Source organism: Panicum virgatum, chromosome 3N, assembly GCF_016808335.1.
Source record: "Panicum virgatum strain AP13 chromosome 3N, P.virgatum_v5, whole genome shotgun sequence".
Classification (NCBI taxonomy): Eukaryota; Viridiplantae; Streptophyta; class Magnoliopsida; order Poales; family Poaceae; genus Panicum; species Panicum virgatum.
In genome coordinates this window covers 35,049,382-35,073,532 of record NC_053147.1, presented here as the reverse complement: position 1 = coordinate 35,073,532, position 24,151 = coordinate 35,049,382, and the positions used below count along the sequence as shown (strand labels likewise).

At 46.5% G+C, this 24,151-nt stretch overlaps 3 protein-coding genes and 1 long non-coding RNA gene across 6 annotated transcripts; 1 reads left to right on the top strand and 3 right to left on the bottom strand.

Annotated features, from left to right (window-relative positions):
* Nucleotides 1–5,271: 5,271 nt before the first annotated feature.
* Nucleotides 5,272–7,490, top strand: LOC120665827 (probable WRKY transcription factor 26). Its single transcript, XM_039945509.1, has 3 exons — nucleotides 5,272–5,889; nucleotides 5,999–6,483; nucleotides 6,588–7,490. The coding sequence occupies exons 1-3, from the start codon at nucleotides 5,395–5,397 to the stop codon at nucleotides 7,066–7,068; spliced, it is 1,461 nt and encodes a 486-aa protein (XP_039801443.1). The 5' UTR covers nucleotides 5,272–5,394; the 3' UTR covers nucleotides 7,069–7,490.
* Nucleotides 7,491–9,269: 1,779 nt separating this feature from the next.
* Nucleotides 9,270–10,020, bottom strand: LOC120665826. 3 transcript variants are annotated; one of them, XR_005671365.1, is made up of 2 exons: nucleotides 9,860–10,020; nucleotides 9,270–9,587 (listed from the first exon to the last, which is right to left on the bottom strand). It is a non-coding gene; the product is annotated as an uncharacterized LOC120665826 (long non-coding RNA). The 3 variants fall into 3 exon arrangements; XR_005671364.1 differs by having other exon boundaries at nucleotides 9,873–10,020; XR_005671363.1 differs by having other exon boundaries at nucleotides 9,877–10,020.
* Nucleotides 10,021–10,092: 72 nt separating this feature from the next.
* Nucleotides 10,093–11,817, bottom strand: LOC120665825. The gene is made up of 2 exons (XM_039945508.1): nucleotides 11,422–11,817; nucleotides 10,093–10,502 (listed from the first exon to the last, which is right to left on the bottom strand). Exons 1-2 carry the CDS (start codon nucleotides 11,624–11,626, stop codon nucleotides 10,135–10,137), a joined length of 573 nt encoding a protein of 190 aa, XP_039801442.1. The 5' UTR covers nucleotides 11,627–11,817; the 3' UTR covers nucleotides 10,093–10,134.
* Nucleotides 11,818–19,537: 7,720 nt separating this feature from the next.
* LOC120665824 (protein EARLY RESPONSIVE TO DEHYDRATION 15-like) lies at nucleotides 19,538–20,555 on the bottom strand. The gene is made up of 2 exons (XM_039945507.1): nucleotides 20,082–20,555; nucleotides 19,538–19,987 (listed from the first exon to the last, which is right to left on the bottom strand). Exons 1-2 carry the CDS (start codon nucleotides 20,377–20,379, stop codon nucleotides 19,794–19,796), a joined length of 492 nt encoding a protein of 163 aa, XP_039801441.1. The 5' UTR covers nucleotides 20,380–20,555; the 3' UTR covers nucleotides 19,538–19,793.
* Between the last annotated feature and the right edge of the window lie 3,596 nt (nucleotides 20,556–24,151).

The following is a 24,151-nucleotide window of genomic DNA, read 5'->3' as shown; positions in this document are numbered from 1 at the left end:
AAATCTACCCTTTTCAGATATACAATAGGCCAGACCGGACTGACCAGTCGGCTCGACCGGTTAGACCAGTCGACAACGGTATTTGCTAATTTTTTTTGCTATCAACATATGCCCCGTGCCTTTTTTGTGAGCTTTGTAAGACAAAAAGCGAGTACTAGAACCTAGATTGATGTACATTTGTTACACATAATACACTAGCTAAGGACGATATCATCTATCGGACATCTCCATCTTCATGCATCTTGCCACACGCTGGGTAGTATTTCTTCAAATATCTTCCATTGATGGCCTTGGATAGGCGTTCTCCTTGCAGCATCTCCACCATGTAAGAATTCTGAAGATAACTTTGATGATCTTGTACGGACCTTCCCAGCTTGGTGACCATTTGCTAAATTTATTGCTTTTCATCCCAAGAGGCAAAATTATCTTCCAGATTAGCTCTCCAAACTGAAAAGATTTACTCTTTTCTTCTTGTTGTAAGCTCTAGCCACCCGAAGCTTATCCTTCTCAATCTCCTTCAAAGCCTTCAATCGTTTGTCGATCACCTCATCAATGTTGTCCATCATCAAGTCATGGTAATCAACAACGGAAAATACATTTTGTTTAGCCAGCCTATATGCGTACGGATTTATCTCAACGGACAAAACGGCATCTTGACCATACACAAGCTTAAAAGCAGTAACCTTAGTAGCGCCATGTTGAGATATATGATGATCCCATAATGCTTTGGATAAAACCTCATGCCACCTCTTAGAATTTTCTTCTATATTTTTCTTGATAAGTTTGATCAAGATCTTATTACTTGACTCAGGCTGACCATTCTCCTGAGCATAGTATGGAGATGAATTGAGCAACTTATCAAGAAATACTATAAATGCACACACCTCTTTTTATATAAATAGTGATCTGCTGTCAAAGTTTGAGAAATACTGCATCTATGAATAATATGTTCTATAATAAACTCAATTATCTCTCTATGTGTCATATTTATCAAATGAACCGCTTCTGTCCATTTAGTAAAATAATCTGCAGCAACTAACACAAAGCGATATCCTTTTGAAGATGGATGATTAATTTGACCAATAAAATCCAACCCACAACCTCAGAACGGCCATATCTTAATAATAGGATTCATGAATGCAACATGCACCAACTGTAAATCACCAAACCGCTGACATTCTTCACACCCTTTGAAGTATTTACCAAACCGCTGACATTCTTCACACCGTTTAAAATATTTGAAACAATCAGACATCATGGTAGGCCAATAAAAACCGGCTCTTCTAAGTAATCACTTTACCTTGGGAGCCGACTGATGTGTACCACAAATGCCTTCGTGAACCTCACCCATGGTAGCTCTGGCCTGATCCGGATCTAAACATTTAAGAAGTAAATCTTCAGCGGTCCGGCGATAAAGCTCATCGTTGATCAAAACGTATTTAAATGTCATACACCAAATATTCCTGTCTGCCCCTCAACCAGGATCTTTTTAATAGGAGATAATAGAAACCCTCTAATCCTGATCTTCGGCTTTAATGGTTAAATCATCTTTTTATAGCCGAACTGGTGTCTTCAGTAGTTTGGGCGGTCAGACTGGTCTCACGACCGGTCAGACCGGTTGCTCCAGAAACTGCAACTAGACATATAGAACTCGTGTATGCTAGCTCCTTTGTTTTTTTAATTATTAAGCTAGATGCAGATGATATTGCGAGTAAATATAATCGGTGGAGTAGTACAAAATTTTGAACTAAAGAGAGTTAGAGGAGCACGGTCACCAATTAACACCCCTACTGAAGCGCGCTAAGTGATAACATTTTCATCTACACACATATGCATACATGTGCAGCAATATCAGTATTATTTCAGTACTGCACAAGAGTTGGAAATAAATAAACCAACGTCACCACGGGAAACAGTACTACGGATGCATATGCGGCTAATTATCCCTTTAGATGATTGATTGACAGCACGTCGTGGATCGAAACGGGAGGATTTGAGGGGAGGAAACCCCCAGGGGGGGTCGACGAGAGGAGAACGAGGAGATTTAAAAGAGGGGACCATGGTCTCAAGATCCGGGGTTTGATGAAACAATGCAATCAAGAAACATGGACAATGACGAGGTATAGAGACTCGTAGAAGATATTCACCAGCTACTGGCTTATGCAACCATCAGAGGAGGAAGTGTGGAGCACTTGGTGTTGATGCCGAGAAGGGTTCCTCTACAACGACGCCTACATGTAGGATACAACGTCACGCCACTGCTGCCGCCGGTCTGGTAGAACCAGAGCTGGGCTTTCACCCGGATGGACACCACGATTGTAGGGTGGAGAGCAAAATGACGCCTTCGTCACCACCATCAGCACCGACAGTAAGTCGGGCATGGCTTTCGCCTGGTGCTCCCTGAGACCCTCAGCCGCACGGCCAGCCTGCCTGAGCATTGCGGAGACATCACCGGACAAGCACGAGCAAGGAACATCTACCGCCATGAACAGCTTCTCAGCCAGCGGCACTCGGAAGATGTCGCAGCGTCGTCACGACTGCGATGAGGCTGTCCACTGGTCGCGCTAGCCACGACCGCAATGAGCCCGTCCACTAGCGTGCCAGCTAGGCGCCCCGCATTGCTGGACCTTCTTGTCGCCCACGTCACGCCGAAGACGAGCCTGGAGGACCCTCGCCACAGCGGGCGAGGAGGCGGAAGATCCGGCCATGGAAGGCACGGATCCGGGTCAGGAGATGTAGACCCGAACCCATGCGCTTGTCGGAGCACGCCATGGCTGTCAGTGACAACGGGCACGGAGAGGGAAACAGAGTGGAGGACGTTAGATCCGGCCGGGTACGTGGTGGATCTGGTCCCACCAAGATGGGCAGGAGGGAGAACTGAACGAAGAAGAGGGCGCAGCAGCTGCAGAACAAACAAGATCGTTATTATCCTCTCGGAGTGAACCAAACGAACCAACCACGTCATTAGCGAACGGTCGATCGACCGGCCCTGACGTCATCCGATTCCGCATCATCTTTCACCCGGCCTTTTTACGGCCGGTGAGCAGCTCAATTACAAGCTCACCCTTTCTTATCATTCTTATTTTTTCTTTTTTTTTTCCAAACCACCACGCTCGTTTAGTTACGCACATGCATACGCGTGCACCTGCTGTATGACCTTTTTGGATTTGTTATTTATTTTATTTTATTGCATCTTGCACTCTTGCTCTGTCTCCATCCGATGCGTCGTCTATCCAGATGCATCACCCCCAGGATAGCAGTGCTGTGTACCCTAGCAGCCTATAGCAAAATAAAAGCTGCTGCTATACTGCTAGTTAGTATAATTTCGTATAATACTCAAGCCCATGCAAGTTAGTTGTTCAATATATTGCCATCTAAAAATTGTTGAAGGATTTATATATAGTGTGACATCTGACATGCAAATGAAGGTAGTGGACGGCCCCCAACATGACAGCCACACATGGGCTGCGCTGCATTGTTATATGTTTATATATACATTATTGCATTGTGCAGGAGAACTGCATCGATAGATTCATTGGCTCACGTGTGCGTCCATGATAGGGGAAAAAAATATTACTGTGCTCCACTTTGTGGATATATCGAGCAAGACGTACAAAGGTAACCCGGGAAAAACTATTCTCTAATGACTACTTGACCACCTAACTTGCTCGATCCTTAGCCAGCAATAATCATAGAGATGGCTATTGGTGGAGAGTACCCCTCAGGGCAAAGGAGTGCCACAATAGCTTCGGTCCCACCGAGTGTCTGGTCTTCAGTCATGACGCCTTTAGTTGTGGGTCCGAAGGTGGCGTCTCTAACAATGACCACAGTAGTTAAGATTTTTTTCTGTCAAATGTTAAGCGGTGTTCGCGTGCATTTCCTTTTCCTTTTTTTAATTTTTGGCCAATACACATCCAATTGGTCACCGTGAGGAGTAGTGCTGCTCATATTTTTGTAGTTTTTTCAAATGCAGTAAACTCAGATACACGTCCACACATTCACCCATAAATACACACAGTAACTCTACCCAGCATATATGATTTGGATATTGGTTGACTAGGTACCCCAAAATGTATGTAGCGACTCCTAGGTCCTAGCTGCCAAAACAAACGACAGGGAAGGCTACAGTTTGGCCAGTTAGTGGCAAGCCACTGAGTTTGGGTGCAAACCACCACTTATAATTAATCATTGTCCAAGCTTAACAGTTGACTTTATTCATACACCCTGCATGCACGTACGTATCAGAAAAACAACATATATACTTTCAATATAATTCAATAATGCCAAAGCCATTTCACTGGCAAGGAATGTACGTATGCATGCAAAATGTGAAGATTTAACGGTTGAATATATGTGTCCTCCTATCACAAACATCATTTAGGGTTTTGTAGTCAACATTTTTTTTTAAACGAACCAGGCAGAAAAGCTACCGATTATATTAAAAAACATTATTTGAAACTATGTCCTAACTTTTTTAATATTTGGAAGCGCTCTTGGTGTATTTATCTTTAGAAGTTGTTCCACAGTGATATTTCTGTTGTTATAAACTAGTGAAAATTGAGTTTCAAGGTGTATGTATTGTTCTTAACAGGGAATACATTGTTTAATCAATGAAAATTGAGGATATAACCGCTCATAATGTTACAGTAACAATTTAAGTAGTTGGGAGACACTAGTACTCACAAAAAAGGGTTTCCCATTACTATGAGCTAGTACCAAACACTAATAAGTTCTCATTTGCTAAGTGAATGTATTGGTTTGTAACATATCCTCGCAGGAACAAAAGTTTTGCAATCCTACGGAATATGCTCAAGAATAGAAAGGAAAAGAAAAGCACAGTTTTGTCCCGTTTCCACCATCAAGCCCACCGGGGCCCACCCCATCCGTCCCATTCTCTCTGGAAACCCCAAAACCTTCCCTACCCGTGGCCGTGGGGACACGCCACGCGACTCTCCCACCCGCGCCTGGCCCCACACGGCCTCTCCTTCCCGGAACCCCCACGTCGGCACGTCGCCGCCTCGGCTGACCAGTCAAACCGCACGAGCTTTCACGCACGCCCTTCCCGTCAACGCCCCTCCCTTCCCAGAAGCACCCTCCATTCCACCACGTTCACGTTCGACTTCCGTATACCACTGACACTCCGGCCCCAGCCACCCTCGCCTCCACCTGTCAGTGACACGGGAATAGAATAATGGCCCCCGCCATCGCGGCTGCCGGCGCTTTACCGGCTTACCGCGCCACCACCGGCCGCTACTTAAACGGCAGCCCAGCCACCGAGCAACCACTCCCGTCCGCCTCCCGTCTCCCCTCCCCTCCTCACGCTGTCACGCAGCCCGTGTCCCCGTCTCGTCTCGCGGGCTCCTCCTCCTCTGCTCGGCTGCTCTGCTTCCCGCCATGGCGTCCTCGACGGGGAGCTTGGAGCACGGGGGTTTCACGTTCACGCCGCCGCCCTTCATCACCTCCTTCACCGAGCTGCTCTCCGGCTGCGGGGACATGCTCGGCGCCGACCAGGAGCGGTCGCCGAGGGGCCTGTTCCACCGCGGGGCCAGGGGCGGCGTGCCCAAGTTCAAGTCCGCGCAGCCGCCCAGCCTGCCCATCTCGCCGCCGCCCATGTCGCCGTCCTCGTACTTCGCCATCCCGGCCGGGCTCAGCCCCGCCGAGCTGCTCGACTCGCCCGTCCTGCTCAACTCCTCCTCTAACATCCTGGCGTCCCCGACCACCGGCGCCATCCCGGCGCTGAGGTTCGACTGGAAGCAGGCCGCCGAGCTGATCGCCTCGCAGCAGCAGGAGGAGAGCCGGGCGGCGGGCGGCGGCTTCAACGACTTCTCCTTCCACACGGCCAGCTCCAACGCCATGCCCACGCAGACAGCTTCCTTCCCAACATTCAAGGTAGGAAATTGCAAGCGCACACAGATCGAGAATCGATTCTTTCATAATTTCTACCAGAAGCTAAGCTGGGCAATCAGCAGTAGCTCACAGTCTCGCGTATGTCGTGCAGGAGCAGCAGCAAGTGGAAGCCGTGAACAAGAAGAGCGTCGCCGCCGCGACGAACAACAACAAGGCCGGCAGCGGCAACAACAACAGCAACAGCAACACCAAGCTCGAGGACGGTTACAACTGGCGCAAGTACGGCCAGAAGCAGGTGAAGGGGAGCGAGAACCCGCGCAGCTACTACAAGTGCACCTACCACAGCTGCTCCATGAAGAAGAAGGTGGAGCGGTCCCTGGCCGACGGGCGCATCACGCAGATCGTGTACAAGGGCGCGCACAACCACCCGAAGCCGCTCTCGACGCGCCGCAACTCCTCCGGCGGCGTCGCGGCGGCGGAGGACCAGCAGGCCGCCAGCGGCCTCTCCCAGGCAGCAGGCTGCGGGCCGGAGCACTCCGGCGCGACGCCCGAGAACTCGTCGGTGACGTTCGGCGACGACGAGGCCGAGAACGGGTCGCAGCGGAGCGACGGCGACAAGCCCGACGCCAAGCGCTGGTAATTGCTTGTGCCTTGCCTTGATTGGCGTCAATTCACATCTAGCTAGGTGTATGTGCTTATTACTTACACGATCGTGCCCGCTTGCTATTGATTTTCATCAGGAAGGAGGATGGCGAGAACGAGGGCAGCTCCGGCGGCGCCGGCGGCAAGCCCGTGCGCGAGCCCCGGCTGGTGGTGCAGACGCTGAGCGACATCGACATCCTGGACGACGGGTTCCGGTGGCGCAAGTACGGGCAGAAGGTGGTGAAGGGGAACCCGAACCCGCGGAGCTACTACAAGTGCACGACGCCGGGGTGCCCCGTGCGGAAGCACGTGGAGCGCGCGTCGCACGACCACCGCGCCGTGATCACCACCTACGAGGGCAAGCACAACCACGACGTGCCCGTCGGCCGCGGCGCCGCCAGCCGCGGCGCCGCCGCCGCCGCGCCGGCGGCCCAGCCGCTGGCGGCGCCCGCCGGCGCCATGATGCCCTACACCCTGGAGATGCTCGAGGGCAGCGCAGGAGGCGCCTACGGCGGCTACGCGGCGGCCGCCAAGGACGAGCCGCGGGACGACCTGTTCGTCGACTCGCTCCTCTGCTAGCTACCGACATCGCCTCTCTCCGTGCACGGCGGGCGGCTCGCCGGCCTCTGTACGCGTACAATCGCTACACCCGCGCGCACACACACAGGAACGCGATCTGTACACAACACTTGTAGGTGTTTTTAGCAGATAGGAAGGGAAATTTGTTGATTCGTTGGTGGAAGGCCTTTTTTCCGCCAGGGCGGCTGGGCGATCAGAGAGAGCAGAGCAGTACACGTACACGTGTACTGTATGCACACACATACGGTTTTGTATCATTGTACCTGGTCGGAAAGGTCGTATATATAGTGATGAAAAAGTCAATAAAGACTGAACTTTATTCTATGTCTTCTACTGTAGTAGGAGTAGTAGTGTGAATTACAGAAAAAATTTATACCCAGAGTACAGAGTATGTACACAATCAAGCAGTTTTGCCTTCGTTCCTTCTTCCTCTCTCCATGACCTTGTTTTGGCATACTATGCCACAATAGAAATAGTAATATTTATAATATTTGATCACTAATTATGGTATCAAATAAAGCTAGTTTACAAAATTAACTTCAGAACCCCGCGCTAGCGACCCTGAAAAATGTAATGAGGTCTTTGACCACGCGATTAGAGAATGATACTGTAGCATCACTGTAGCAAATCATCAATTAATTACCGTCAATAGATTCGTCGCGAAAAGTTACACTCATCCCTGAAAAAATTTTGCATATAGAATTTATTTCATACATCATACATGCGAGATTTTTTTTCAGCAACATACTAGTACTTGTAGAATGCCAAACAAAACCCATATCCTCTAGAAAACTATCTGTTGGTGTTTTTGGGTGACACGGGCCTCGATTGCATTTTACATGACGTGGCTGCTACCCTTGCACTGGGGCAGCTAGCTACCTGCTCATCCTTATCGCGTTTGATCAACGTGGAACCCCGGTAGCACGTGCCGGAGCTTTTTATAATTATTCAGGGCGACGTGCGCGGCACGTCTCCTCTTGGCTTGTTTGGAACTAAACTTTTTCAGAAGTCTCTGTCACATCAAAAAGAATCTTACTATTTTATAGTATTAAATAAAATCTATTTATAAATGTTTTTTGACAGCTGAGTGCTTTTTCGCGAGACGAATCTAATAAGCCTAATTAATTCATAATTTGCTACAGTGATACTACATTAACCATCCGCTAATCATAGATTAATATACCTCATTAGATTCATCTCGCAATTTAGTTCCAGGGTTCTGCAGTTAGTTTTATAATTAACTTTTATTTAATACTTCTAAATATTAAAAAGTTTTAGGGACTTAAAAAAAGTCGCTGGAACCAAACAACCCCTAATTCGCTTGGCCCTTTTCACTCCTGACGCTGATGCGCGAGATGATCGTTGGATATGATTAATCCCAATTTGTAGAGTACGATTGCGGGCTGATTGATTTCGATAGCCGCCTAACTCGGCTCTTGAAATACTAATATGCACTAGAGGGGTTTGTGGGTTGGTTTGTATGTGAACGAAGCATAGCAGCCTGTAGTGGGAACACGTGAAGATGCTATATATGATCTGGATGAGGCACACTAGTCATGAATTAATTCGAGAAATATTATCATGCTGCCGGTGGCAGATCCAGAATAATTATTAAGAGGAGTTTTCTTTTAGCTCTAAACAATTTTAATTTCTCCTCAAAGTGTATTGATGTTAGAAAAATATAGGGGAGAATTAGGAGAGGCTCCATAAATCCAGCAGCGGTAGGAGGGGCCAAATCCATCGCTAGATCCGACCCGGTCTGCCACGCGCACGATGATTCGGCCGCCGGCGCCCTAACTGAATTTGCCCACCTCCATCTAGCCCTGACAATGGGTCACGATCCGGCCCTAGCCCCACTCCAATCCTATTTTGTTATTAGCCAGATCCAATCCCACTCCAGCCCCAATTAATTTGGGTCAACTCGATCCAATCCTATCCTTAATATCATAGAATTCTAACCCACTTAGGATCCTATTGGAGTCCAAGGATCCATGCCCACCAGCAATCCAAGGGCCCTCACAGTCATATGCTGCTACTAGCAATTTGTGCTACCACTAGCGATCCAATGGTCTTCACTGGGCCTTCACTAGTAATTTAGCTGAGTAGCTAATAAATGTGTCAATAGAAAACATAAATTACATGTAAAAAAGAAATAATAAATTACATCCACCAAATTTGACTTAAACTCAATTGCACTTGCATCTTTGAACACCCTCAGTATTGAACAAGTATATAAATTAAATCACGATCACAAATTCTTGGTTGTAGCATAGTTTCTTCAACAGTACTGAGTACACAAGGCGGGAAATGGATAATATCAAGTGAAGAAGCATTAGAACACAAAACTATTATAAAGAGTGGCCATGTCTGCACCCTACAGAACAAAGCAATCACTTCACCAATCACTTTGGACGATTCAGAAACAAATCACTTTGCTGATCCCTTTCTCCAAGCAAGGCAATCACTTCACCAATCTTTTGTGCTATTTCCTGCATAGTTCCTCTACAAACTAGCAATGACTGCAAAACAGAAACAAGAGGGCCCATCAGATTGACACATTAATGTTTGATCTATGTAGCAGTATTTCATATCATGGGGTGTGTGAGATCTAAAGCCTGCATACATCAGCTCTCTTCTCTCTAAAGCTGTGTCACATACATGGCCAAATAAGCTCTCTCATGCAGTTGATATAACATAAATGAAGTCGCTCACAACAAAAGATGCAGCTCCCATTTCATCAAGCAAGTGCATAATGAATTCAGTCAGAGGAATGGTGGAATGCTTACTGAACCTGAACTACTCACATACAATTTCTGTAGATATGTTGAACCATCAGTCTCTCACATTCAGGAGCCACCTTGCATCTGCCAAACAATCTACTTAAATCAAGCAGCATGGCAAGGCAATTGAGCAACAAGGTGACACTGACATGGTGTGTAATAAATCAATGCAGCAGCAGAAATATTGTTAGGATCATTAGTAACAAGGTGACACTGACATGTTTCAAGGTAGAATAACAGTAGCAACAAAATGAACTATGGTTAAGGTTCCAACAATAATGACAGTTCACAAAGCTTCTACAGAATTATACTTGGCAATGAGGCCTCTGAATACCACAGGATCGAACACAGAATTATCTCTACGGGGCGTGTTCTTCAAAGATGCTAAGAATGTATCCCTGTCCTCTTGAGGGATATGATGGCAGTAATATCCAATATGCCTGTTCAAATGAGTTGTTCCTTTCCCTGGCACAGAAGATAACTGAAGCTTACAATACTTGCAGACAGCCTTCTCCACTCCATCAATGAGTTCTGTGTCAATATAAGCCCAAACTTTGGCTCTCTTTTTCCCTGACCTGCCTGACTGATCAATGGATATAGCATCCTCAACCTCTGTTGCGGTTGCTGATGAAACTCTTTCCATAATACCACACACTGTAAAAGAGATAGCATTGCTGGATATTATTATACAGCTAGCAATGAGTAATATGAAACAACAGGTAGTGGCTATGAAGAAAAAAATTCTGCAGGTCACTGGTAGTATGTAATAAAAGCACAAATCCGTGGTACCCAAGTACAAATTAATTATTTCCAAGTGGAACTGAATTTGGCACTTAATAGCTACTGGATAGAAATATTAAACAATAAGAACTCAGGTTATATGCATTGCTTCTGATGCTACAGTCTTACTGCTTGGTAATTAGTAATATTACCAGATGCATTGAGGAGACATTTATGTTATCCTCAAATATTTATGCATTGCTTCTGGTCGCTCATATTGAATCCGTCAAAAACATGCTGTTTGAATCGTTTGGTCGTTCCTTGGCTTGCAAAGGAATCTGCAGCCTCCATCTGTAGATCCGCCCTTTGCTATGAACAAAACAGCCCTGGGCAGAGCGTGGCATGAGCATGACATTATTGCTGCCTTAACCCAACCGGCGGCGATCACCAAACAATTGGAGCGCTTTGCCCGACCCAAAAAAAAATGGTCCTCCGCCTCATAAGCTTACACTGCCTTAACCCAGCAGCTACCCTACCACTATCACAGCCCAGAAAAAAAATCCCCAGCAAGAGATGCTCTGCTCCTATCCATCCCTGCGGCGTCACTACTACAATCTTTCTCGGATCACCAACCATTAGTTGAACTGAAGCAATCAACGCATCAAACGGAAGCAATACCAGTAGCTAAAACCATCGAACAGCGGCCGTACAGGCAAGATTCACGGGGCAGACACGAGGTTGTGCAATGCATTAGTTGAACATATGGATCAAAAGTCAAAAGATAGCAACAAATCAAGGGTGTGCGGTACAGGCAAGATTCACGGGGTGATTGGGATGGGAGAGGGGGTGTCACCTGAATATGATGGCGAGTGGTGGCGGCGGCAGTGCAGGGGCTTCAATTCTCGGCGAGGAGAGAAGGTTCTTCGAGGGTACGCCGCCGGACGGAAGCTGCTTGGAGGGCGCCGCCACCGCCGCCGTCGCCTCGCAGCAGCGCTGCCGCACGGGGGATAGGAGAGAAGACGCACGCAGCAAAGCCTAGCCCTTTCTTCGGAGTCCATGGGCCGGCCCTTTCTCACGGTCCACGAGCTGACATTGGGCCAATGCCTAAAATCCAATCCATATAAGCCCTTTAGAGATATAACCCAGTCTGATCCGGCCTTTTCTTATATGGAGCCCATATGGAACCCGTAAATAACAGCCCTTGAGTTTGGGAGCCCGTACGGCCCTTGGATCTAGTCGGCCCATTGTCAGGGCTACCTCCATCCAACGCTAGCATTTCTTAGCTGGACGACGAGTTGGCCGACGGCTACTCTGCCATCACTGTCTTAGGCACCAAGCTACAATAATATAAAACATACTAGAAATGCTAGAAGACAGTGATTACTCAGTTACTCAGTTACCAATAATTAAACTAACGCTATAATTTAAAGAAATTGCTATGTTATCAAGAAACTTTAGCGTCCAGAGTAACTGAGTAAGAATCATGCCAAACCGTGGGTTTTAAAACATCAAAGTAAATAAAGGTTCATAAAATTTCAAGTCAAAAACTTATAGTTCACAGTACCCTGGTTCTAAAAAACTATATGTACGGTTCATATATGCTAATCAGTCATCAATCAACGCCTGTTTCACGCTAACCCCATGGGTGACCACCAAGCTGACCGACGCCCAGTAGTTAATTACTTATCATCCTGACCAGCACGCTGACGTGAAGGTCCGTCTAGGAGTCTGTGAGATACACGATCCTCCTCTGCCTGTGGATCCGTTTGGTTTCTCTCTTGAAATCCTAAAAGACAGTTTAACAGTTAATTACGGGTATTAAATAAAAATAGTTTATAAAATCAACTCCAGAACCCACGTGCTTAGAAATTCTGGCGAATCTAATGAGACTTTTGGTCGCGTAATTAGAGAATAGTACTGTAGCATCACTGTAGTCCATCATCGATTAATTACTATCATTATATTCATCACAAAAAGTTACACCCATTAATAAAAAAAATTTAAATAAATTTCATTTAGTTCTCCATGATGCAAGATTTTTTTTCTTGTGTATTCCGGAAATCTAAAAGGAAAACCAAACAGGACCACATGTGCCATTGCTTCTGCCCCAAGACTCTGCACCCCATCAGGTCAAGGTCAACGAGTCATCTTCTTTGGAGGCGTTATTCTCGAATCTGAAGGGGAAAAAGGCAATAAGGCCTATTTTGATCCTAAAACACAAAATACAAATTTTTTGTAAATCGCTTGCATGGTATACTAAATGTAGTCGAAAAATAAATCGCATTGCACAAATGGACTGTAAATTGCGAGACGAAACTAATGAGCCTAATTAGGACATAATTAGACACGAAATTGCTACAGTGATACTATAGTAAACATGCTCTAATGATGAATTAATTAGGCTCATTAGATTCGTCTCGTAGTTTACAGACGAGATCTGTAATTAATTTTGTAATTAATCTACATTTAATATTTCAAATGTTGAAGATTTCCTTCTAAAAATATAAAAATACAAAATACAAAGTGATGAGGTCAAAAGGCGCAACAGAAGCTTCTTTTCTTTCACCGTACCCAACAGGCCAACAGGTGATGAGGTCAAAAGGACGAGCTAGCAGTTCGTTAAGCGAGCCTTTCTAGAAGACGAGCCAGCAGTCAAAATTTCCCGCAAGATGGGCACAGCATGCGACTTCATTTTTTGCCCTTTTGCCGTGGGATGCAAAATGCGCCTCAGAGATGGTGCCGTGCAGGCAGTTGGCAGCACGGCAGAGCATCTCCAAATACAAATTCCAGAGCCTAGCACTCTTTTTTTTTTCCAAAACGGATTGGTTTATGTATTAAACAGGATTACATCCCAAACTTACAAAGAGACCCCTGCGAAAATAGGAAATTACAACCAGATCCACATGAGGAATCTCCTATTCTTCTCCGCCGCCGTCTCCTGCAGCTCCGAATCCTTCCGCCGCCGCCGGAGGCAAGAAGCAGGGAGCGCCGAAAACAGAGAGAGAAGACTTCTTCCCAACTGATGAGGAAGCCCCAACCCTTGGATGTGCCGCATGAGACAGTACGCCGAAGCTCAGATCGACGCACACGAACTCGATAAAAGACCATCGGCGATGTCCACACCGGTGAAGAAGAAGAAGAGCTCCGCCGTCTTGAGACCGAAATCCACCGACGCGGAAGAAGCAAAACCCACCCGGGATGCAACACCACCAACCCGAACGCATCGAGTTGAGGTAACCATACCTCATGGACGGCCTGCCGGACCGGATGCCGCCGGCGCCAAGAACAAAGGCCATCAGGAGGAAGAGAAGCCGACATGGATCGAGCATCGCCACCGCCGTCACCGCTACCCGCAGACGAACCGACCCGCCGACGCCCAACACCACCGGCAAACCCTAGCCTACTAGCACTAACCTAGCCTAATACTAGTAGCTACAACTACTCCCGACATCGATCCGCCCGATTCCCTCCCCGGTTAGCCGCCGGAGCGGTCGCTGGAGGAGGGAATCGAACGGATCGACGCCGGAGACAACGATCGCCTCTATTCGCCCTCTGGTTACTGTAGCAAGGGGAAAAGAGCACGCTTCCGGAGCCTAGCACTCCATACAACAAAAAAAAGTCTGGAATTGTAGTCCCAGTTTCCTAGATCACTAATCCAGTATATATTAGGGCCCTATTTGTTTCCAGGGACTTCTTTTTAGTCCCTGTCACATCGAAGAGAATCTTATCATTTAGGGATATTAAATAAAATTTATTTATAAAATCTTTATGATAGATAGGTGCTAATTTGCGAGACGAATCTAATGAGCCTAATTAATCCATGATTTGCTACGGTGATGCTACAGTAACCATCTGCTAATTACGGATTAATATACTTCGTTAGATTCGTCTCGCAATTTAGCACTAGGGTTCTGCAGTTAGTTTTGTAATCGGATTTTATTTAATATTAATAAATATCAAGATTCTCTTGAATAAGACATAGTCTAAAGTTTAGCCTCTGGAACCAAACAACCCCTAAGAGAGCTGTCGAACTGACGCGACATTGAACGGCTCAATATAAAACCTCGGAACAAAAAAAATAAACTTGACCTGCGGGGGTTAGACCGCCCCCACGGCATTGTATTAAGAAGGAGGCCTTTTCACACATGACAAGAAAATCCCCGAACCCCCGCCCCCCACCCTTACACAGGGGCCCGTTGCCTTGTGAGTTAGACCGGTCAATTACTGTGCTTTGGAAATAGGGGCAGGCAAGGGCATTTTTTGTGCGAGCTTGTGAGTTAGACCGGCTCATCACTGTACTTTGAAAATGAGAGCAGGCGAGGGCATTTTTTTGTGCGAGCCGGAGGTCGAACCCCCGAGCTAGTGCTGCCCGCCAGGGCCTTACACCAGCCGGGCTAAGCCCACTAGGCAAAAAAAATCTCGGAACAAGTTGGTGATAACAAATCGATGTCTCCTTTCAATGGTTGTGCGAATACCGAGTGAAGCAGCTCAATGTTAGCTTGCCATTTTGTCAAATTTCGATGGCTGCCATATGCTTTGGTGATGCTAGTGATCCGTGCTTTATCTTTTTGTTTTTTGCTTTCTTTCACTATCAGCAGTTCTGCACTAGTGGGCCAATTGTTGCTTGTCATTTCGCTTGTGTAGGCCCCAATTGAGCATCATATTTTTTTACTAGCAAATTGAGCGTTATATTTGGTCGAGAAGAATTTCGTTCCTTTAAGCTTCCTCTTGACCATAGTAGTATCGCTTCTTGCCCTCCCCCTGCGTTCATTGGACCTAGCCTTTTTTTAGAGGGGGTTCGACACCCCACACTAAGTGTTTACATAGGAGGTACAAACATCTTTAGGCGGATCAAAAAACCAAACATGTCGGCCAATGGAGTTGAAGAGCGTGCTTTTGCCAATGTATGAGCATCAAAGTTTGCATCCCTCTGTTCATGGACAATCTCCATCACCTGAAAGGTCGCTGCCTCTTCCTTGAGTTCCCTGATAATCTGGCCATAGACACCTGATGTACTGCCTTCCATGCCACGCACGGCATTGGCACAGTCACTTGCCATCCGAACTCAGCGGAGCGCTAAATCATTAGCTAGTGCCATCCCTTCCCTAAGCGCCAGCACTTCCATAGTTTCCGGCTCTGACATTCCATACATCACCACTGTTGATGCCCAGAGGAACCTTCCTGCCCCATCCCTAGCGACCGCCGCCACTGAGGCTGTCCTTGAATTTTTGGACAGAGCAACATCAACGTCGAGCTTTGACATCCCGCTTGGGGGAGGGAACCACTTCGGTGTACTAGTTTCAGTCCTTTGCCTGACCACCGTACCGGTTGTGGTTTTGAGAGATCTAGGCCCGCAATAAACCTCTCCACAAAGCTGTGCGTCGATAGCAGGCTTTGGAATGTATTTTCATAGACAACCTTCCTCCTTGCTTGCCAAAGTGCACACAAAGTCACCATTGTTCTTCATAGCTCCTCCATCGGCAGAGAGGAGGTGTTTGCTGCTAGCCATGCCTCCGCATTCTGCTCTTGGATATTGCATATATATGCTCAACAGTTTCCTCTCTTGCCAAGGACCAAACACACCTAGCCATATTGCACTCCAACAGAGAATGTCTCTAAGAATCAGGCTCACCACATATCAGACAACCTGCCTGCTCCGCCATATGTCGCTAGTGAACCACATCTGCTTTGGGATCGGGTGTCGCGCTAGCCTCCAAAGGAACACCCTGATCTTAGACAGAACTTTCAACTGCCAAAGGGCTGACCACTCCCCCTCTGCGTCAACGTCTGAACGTCCAAATTTATTCTTTGGCCATGCAGTGACATTCTCCTATCTCTGAACTATCATACGATATGTCGATCGTACTGAGAACACTCCAGACTTCTCGTAATGCCAAGCCTAGAAGTCATAATACCTTCTCATCGATAGAGGGATAGAACTAGCTACCTCTGCATCCATCAGTGTGAGAAATATTGCATCTTTTCGTGATCCCATCCTCAGGTCAGTGGATCAATTAGATCCTTAACCAACTGTGGGACATCTGGTCGAGGGCAGCTAATCGGCCGAAGCTGGCCATCTCGTGGCAGCCAATTTGTTCTCCAAATATTTGTTGTTTCTGCCGAGCCAATTCTCCTGATGATGCCCTGTGATAGAACATCCCTACCTTCGCTGATAGCTCGCCAAACTCGTGATGGTGATACACCCAATTTGACATTCAAAAAATCCGTGCTGGGATAATAAACAACTTTAAGAACTCTTGCACTTAGCGAGCTGGTCTCATTCAAGATGTGCCACGCTTGTCTTGCCAGTAAAGCGAGATAAAAAAAATTTCAATGTCTTTGAAAACTAGGCCTCCCCATTGCTTGGGTTTAATCATATCATCCCAAGCGATCCAGCAGGGTTTCCTCTTGCCTTCTTTGCTCCCCCCACCAAAATCTCCTCATGATGCCATTGATATGTTCACATAAGCCCCTTGGTAGTTTGAAACAAGACATAGAGTACGTTGGACGTCGGTATTGCTTGCGCAATTGCTTTGATGAGTCCTTCTTTCCCACCTGCTGATAAAGAGTGTCCCATCCATCCCTGGACCCTCTTCCAAACCTATCTTTAAGGTATTTGAAAGCACCATTGACCGACCCGCCAACATCTGATGGCATTCCTAGATATTTTTTGCTCACTAATTCATTCTGGACATTCAGCAATGTCTTGATCTCCTCCTTGGTACTCCTAGATACACCTTTAGCAAAGTGGATCGAAGATTTATCCATATCGATCTGTTGGCCTGACGCACGACAGTAGGTTTGCATCACGTCATTGATGTCCTGGACATTCTCAACATCTAATCCAAAAAAAACAGCAGGCTATCATCAGCGAAGAGTAGATGACTAACCACCGGAGCTGATGGAGCCGCCTTGATACCTTTGAGCGTCGATGATTGGAGTCTCGAGTTTAAGGGGCACGACATGCCCTCTACTGCCAAAAGAAACAAATATGTAGAAATATGATCGCCCTGACGGATCCCCCTTGTCGGCTTGTAAGACCTGAGTCGTTCTCCATTGAAAAGTACAAAGAAAGAAACAGTAGAGATCAGCCGCATTACCATGTCAATCCATATACAGTGAAAGTCAAGTTTAGTCATGATAGCACATAGATAGCTCCACTCACGCAGTCATATGCCTTCTTCATATTTAGCTTCAGCGCACAACATCGCGTGTCCCGCGGTCTCTTTTTCTTTGTGAAGTGCAGGCACTCATAAACTGGTGCCTCTCTTGCTGTTTTGTTCTTTTCTCCATTCATTTTGCTTGCGAGCAGGCCGGAGGGCACGGTCCAGCAAGAGCTGGGCAGGCCGCTCGGCTTGAGATAGGCCCAGCAGGGCAGCAGGGCAGCAGGGCAGCTCTAGGCCCAGGGCCCAGGCGGAGGGAGCGTGGAGCAGGCCCGGCCTTCCGTCGCCCTCGCGCGGCAACACGAATAAAACCAACAGTATCACGTGACAGCTCTGACTGACTCGAAACTCTAGGTGAAAACTTAAAACTTTTTAGAATCACCGTGTTCGCCAGCTGGCTACTGGGCTGCTCGCGGCTGCTGCAGCAGCAAGCCAGCAGTAGCGAGGCAGCCAGCAGCAAGCCAGCAGCAGCGAGGCAGCCAGCAGCAAGCCCAGCTGCCGAACGGCAGGAGCAGCCAGCAGCAGCCGCGAGCAGCCCAATGACCAGCAGCCGAACACGGTGAATGGAATTTGTAAACAACAGAGCCGGCTCATTTTCTTTTCGTTCTCGTCAAATTTTGCACATCTGAATCTGATGATCAACGGTACGACATGCAAGTCTTCTCTCGACCTGGGTGTTTTATTTTTGGTTACTGGGCTTTATTTAGTTGCAGCCCAGCTAGCTGATCGGGTTAATCCACATTTAAGCTTTCTTTTAATTTGGCCCATCTGGTTATTATGAGCTCCAGAGGGCTGCTAGGTCTGGCACAAGTCATATTCTGTTTTTCCTTTGTTTTGTTTTGTATTGTTCATTTTTCACTTTTTTCAGTTTTCAATTTATGAGCTGAAGATCTTTCAAAGAAGGTGAAATTTTTGGGTTTAACGGGTCGAAAAAATTAAGTGGCCATTTTTATATGCCAATGTTTATAGATATTTTTCAATCTATATTGTTATTTATTGAACCGTAACTTTTGCATTTATGATTGGCTTCACCTCTCATATATAGTAAATCTATAGATTAATTGCACAACACGATTATTTGTTCCTTAAATTGTAAATGTTAGGTATTTTAAAACTAGCAACTTAATATATATCATTGCTCCTTTCTTACCATTTTGTTATCTTAAGTTAGTGGTTTTGAAATTCGTTAAGGGATGCAATGTATATCGATTTGTTATTTCACATGGTAAGATTAAGATCAATGCAATTATTTTATTGCATTTTTTCTACTATTTTACGTTTCAACTTATGGGTTCGGAGACCCGTGAAGGAAGGCTAAGTCACCTCCATGTTACCTTAAAGTGCAACTTGCAAATCAATATGAATCTAGTAATTTACAATCCAAGTCTAATGGTTTAATTGTAGCTACATTATGTAATCAATATCTACAATGCATCTTTCATTCATTAGTTGTTTTTTTTTTGGATTTTGATAAAAGTAATTCAACTGTGACTCACGTGAATACGTTTGGAGCTTGTGGAACAAACATCTGACAACCTGTATCCATCCTATTACTAACAGTAAAGTGAGGATTTCTTATTTTTCACTCCAGTGTGGAACCAACATGAATTTCCTATTGATTGACCATCATGTACTTCATTTACCCAAATCGCTTTTTACTCCATATGCAAAGGGTTATCATAAATTCTAGGTATTACGTCTCCATTTCTCAACTTTCTTTGCTTGGCTGATCCAAGTTTTGTGCCGGTAAAATGTGTTCACAAACATATGAAAATCAGTGTGATCTGTTTTCCATCGATCTTCATGTGCATGCCTGAAACTGAATCTGCAACTGAAAGCTAGAGTCTCACTGCATGTTATTACATCATCATCATATTTACACCAAGCGATCGAGCACAGCGCAGTGGATCATCTCGGGCTGAACCAAAACAACGCAAGACTAAGAACCAAGCAAAGATTGGAAGGGGAAAAACTTTTTTGTTTCTTTTGCCTATTTTCCTGCGCCAAGATCTGGCACTGACTGGTGGTGGTGGAGGGACGGCGCGTGTGCTGGGTCGGCGCTTCAGCGGGGCTGCTGGATGGGCCGGGGGCTCACCCTGGCGAAGCCGGCCACCCTCCGCGGCGCCTTCTCCGCGTACCTCGGGGCCTCCGGCGGCCCGCCGTGCGCGCGCCACCACTTGTCGATCCCCCACGCCGCCACCTCAAGCCCCCCGCTGCCGCCCCTCTTGCCGGCCGCGCCTCCGTCCCGCTCGGCCTCTGCACCACGCAGACACCACAAATCAAAATTAAGGACACGTCAGTGTCACATCACAAGTATTTCCAAAGATCGAGATGACTGATGACGACATACCTTGGCGCGGCGGCGGAGGGGAGAAGAGCTCGTCGGGGAGGAAGCTGTCGACGACCTCGGCGTCCTCGTCCGGGCCGCCCTCGTCGGCGTCGAGCAGGCCGAGCGCGCCGTAGTCGCGGAGCCAGCGGTCGCGGAAGGCCGGGGAGGCGGCGACCAGGCGCCACCACTCGGGGGAGAAGTCCTCCACCTCCTGCTCCGCCTCCGCCGCCGCCTGCAGGCCGTGGTAACGCACCCCGGCAGGCACGAACGGCTCCGCCCACGGGTTCAGCCTCCCGCCGTTGCCGCTCACCACCGCCATCAGCTTCTCTTGTTCTTGGCGTGCTCTGCTTCAGCTACACACGGGCTCGCACTCGCACTCGCAGCTCGCTATAGCTCGGTAGCTCCTCGCTCTCGCTCTGTGGATTGGGCAAGGAGATGGATAGGGACGGTATGGCTCTCGGGATGCGTGATATAACAGTGACGCGCCCGGATCTTTTGGGCGTGCCTGTCGGCCCGATCTTATCCGTTGTGATGGGGAGGCCCACGGCATGGTGGTAAACTGGTATTATTGCCCACGGAATTGTTTGCTCGTTTTGCCCGCTAGCCTCCTGCTACTGCGCTGAGGATCCATGGGTCCTCATTGCCGCCCATCCAATGTCATCGTTACACGTGGACTGATTGTTATATACCAACAGCATATACATCCAAATAATATTTGTTTAGAAAATTTCTACGTGAAAAATAACTATATTACTCCTAATTAACTATAACAGTGCACATATCCCTAGTATAGTTAACTGAGAACTAGTTAATTGTATCGGTTGAGTTTTATAGGATGATATTTCTCTCTTAACACATCCTTGTCTCTCCTCATCATATCAAGAAAATTTGGGTGTGTTTAGAACCCTCTCTAAAAATTTTACGCACCGTCACATCAAAGAGAATCTCGCTATTTAAAAGTATTAAATCTGTTTACAAATTTCTTACACAGATGAGTTGCAAATCACGAGACAAATCTAATGAGCCTACTTAATCCATGATTTGCAATAGTCATGCGACAATAATGATCTACTAATCATAGATTAATATACCTCATTAGATTCATCTCGCCATTTACAACCCATCCATGCAAAAAGTTTTATAAACAAATTTTATTTAATATTCATACATGATAAGATTCTATTTCAAAAATATTTTGGGGAGGAACTAAACACTTATGATGTGGGCATATGGCATAGAATAATGCTATGAGACTATCCATGAAATCTCTATTGACACTACTACAGAAAACTTAATGGAGGCGGGCAAAATGGCTTTACCAAGGCGGGTAGAGCAACCGCCTCAGACGCAAGGTCATGGTTAGTCGAGGCATTTACTGCCGCGGTCGAGCACCCGCCTCGGTTAATTCTTTAACTAAGGCGGTCTTTTTAACGTAACCGCCTCTGTTATTCTTTATTAACGTTGATTATTGCCTTACCACGCACACCTCCGTTATCTTTTATTAACCGAGACGATCTACTATTACGTGCCCGCCTCAGTTAAGGTTTTTCAGAATAAAAAAAAGCTTATTTCATTTCAAATTTAAATTTGAAAAGACATACAAATTAGAAAACACCCATATGAAGGGTAAACACATATATTACATCCATTCATGCGTCGATCCACTATCCATGCATGTCACATGCAAATTTCATATACCATTCATATATATTCACATAGTTCACAAAAATCACAAGTTGTCAAAAATCACAAGATGTCTGGTAACTTGTAGTCGTTCTTGTCAAGGTCGGTTCTCCAATTGCGTAGCTTCATGTACTTCTCCTTCGTCGCTAGCTCGCTCTAGGTATAAAAAAACTTTCCCCCAACATGACAACATTCATCGGTGACAAACTTACAAATGTCAGCTATTATTTGAGTGATGATTCTTTTGTCCACCATTTGCCTTAGCCATCATCCTACAGATTTTTTGAGCTAACGCTAGCTGTGGCTATAACTTATGCAAGCCCTGAGGTAGTCGCAAGCATAGTATCCACACAAGACTGAGCCTTCAGGTTGCTTGGCGCGCTGCATGCATGTAACACATAGTCATTAGGATACATGCATGTAACACATAGTCATTAGGATACAGATATCATGCAAAATGTTATAGCACATACGATTGTTCAAATGTCCTGGAAATTTTCGCATAATGCGCAATTTTGTGCCATACTTCTGCTTCTTATGGTCGGACCTCCGATCATAGAATTCGGGGTCTTCTGTGTATTTCCTATAAGCGCTTTATGCCAAGCACTAGTGTTAACAAAAAATTTGATATGTAGTTTGAGGGCATAAAAGGATATCTCATCACTTACTATCGCAGACATTCTTCAAAATCCTTGTACCCATCTTTGTTCGTCTAGCGCAAGGAGTTGAATATGTCAGCCTTTCCATCCCGAGGATGGATTATGAATACAATCTAGTGGCCCATGATGCTCGAGCTACACAACTGAAAAATATGGATCTCAAATATGAAACATGAAAAGCGGTGAAACCAGTAACTATTGCAAGTATCGCTTTAACTTACCCGAATTGGTGCGTAGCAAGGATACACCCATTTCCCTGGACCTTCTTCATAGCTTGTAAGATGTAATGTCCTTTTCAATACTTGAGCTCACTTTGCATTCTAGTCCGGACTAGGACTTACGACATCGGGTCCAAATTCACCAGCCTAGGTTGTGTGTCTAGTACATCATACCCAATGATGGCCCATTGGGTAATATGTATAGGAGATAGAGATAGGTAGATAATATCTTCCTCTAGTTCCTTGCATACATATGATTGCATGCTCCAAACTCAAGTCATCGTCATGGTATTGTTAGTTTTCTCGTAATGAGCGTACCTTCAAATATGCAGAGGTGTAATCACTTACAAGGAAGAAAGGGTGACTTGTGCGACGTTGAGGTCCTTGCGCCGTAGCAGCCTATGCTTGTCGTGGAACTCAACAGTGAAAAAACAATCATCTTACAAGTGGAAGTATGTTGGCACTCCTTAGCCTAAACGAATTACTCCGCAAGCGCACAGAGACCGATGTAGCTCTTACCTTGGAGTATTCCAGGATATCGAATCCACGGGGAACGATAAAACGCGACCAGACTTAGAACTAGTTCAATCGGACCCGCTAGGGGAAGAGAGATAAGTGGGTAGAGGGTCTAACGTCGGTTAGCCGACTCATTACCCAGAAGACTTGCAACTAAACTATCTTGATCTGCTTCGGCGGCCTAAGAGAAGGACTCGGACTGGGGTGAGAAGAGAGTCCAACGTCCATCGTCAACTACTGCTGTGAAAGCACCCGAACATGGTGGACTACAAAGGACGGACATGACTGTCACCACCTGCCGCCTACCACTGCGGTACCATGGGGTGGAACGCAACCCGAGGTAACTGACCAAGTCTTGGCACCATGCCTACAACTATCGAGTTACGTACTCCTGCCTACCGGCAAGGCAGAAAGCACTCTCAAATACGTAGAACTTGCTACTTACGTAGACTAGGAATCCCGCAGATCAATGATAGAAAGTAAACAAGCAACTGAAGTAGAGAGAAAGACTAGCGAGATACCGACGAGAGATGAGGAACTTCACTCCAGAGATGATTCATTCCCCCGAGGAGGCCTACAAAAGTTGAGTAAGGCTGAGAGAACTCGGCACCGCTCCTTTAGTTTGGCTTTCGCCAGAACTCTCACCTCACACTCTCCCTATTGTACTAAGAGGGACTACATATTGCTTGGGATTCTTGTCCTCTCCAAATGGTGTGTGTTGAATGAGGGGTGGAGGCTCCCTTTTATTGTGCTTCCAAGGCGGTTCTTCCCAAATTGCCTACACTTCACGCAAGTAGGTCGACGGCGTAACTTCCATGCGAAGGATGGACACGCGGCATGACAAAGTCAGGCCGGCCGGCCTAGGATCTCTGTCAAATTTGCACCGCCATTGTGTGGATGCTCTTGATGCTCTCTGGAGGTCGGTGCTTCAAGCAGTTTGTCCAACGACATTTTCTTGGGCCGAGCTGCCTAAACAAGGCCGGGCGGCCTGGCTCTGGTGGCATTTCGTCCCTAT

What these genes read in the sequence shown, in the direction of transcription:
- LOC120665827 (XM_039945509.1), top strand. Translation starts at nt 5,395, where the DNA reads ATGGCGTCCTCGACGGGGAGCTTGGAGCACGGGGGTTTCACGTTCACG. An exon ending in CTTCCTTCCCAACATTCAAG is followed by an intron (nt 5,890 to 5,998) that starts GTAGGAAATTGC and finishes TATGTCGTGCAG; the next exon opens with GAGCAGCAGCAAGTGGAAGC. An exon ending in AAGCCCGACGCCAAGCGCTG is followed by an intron (nt 6,484 to 6,587) that starts GTAATTGCTTGT and finishes GATTTTCATCAG; the next exon opens with GAAGGAGGATGGCGAGAACG.
- LOC120665825 (XM_039945508.1), bottom strand. Translation starts at nt 11,626, where the DNA reads ATGGACTCCGAAGAAAGGGCTAGGCTTTGCTGCGTGCGTCTTCTCTCC. An exon ending in CCACTCGCCATCATATTCAG is followed by an intron (nt 10,503 to 11,421) that starts GTGACACCCCCT and finishes TCTCTTTTACAG; the next exon opens with TGTGTGGTATTATGGAAAGA.
- LOC120665824 (XM_039945507.1), bottom strand. Translation starts at nt 20,379, where the DNA reads ATGGCGGTGGTGAGCGGCAACGGCGGGAGGCTGAACCCGTGGGCGGAG. An exon ending in CCCTCCGCCGCCGCGCCAAG is followed by an intron (nt 19,988 to 20,081) that starts GTATGTCGTCAT and finishes TGCGTGGTGCAG; the next exon opens with AGGCCGAGCGGGACGGAGGC.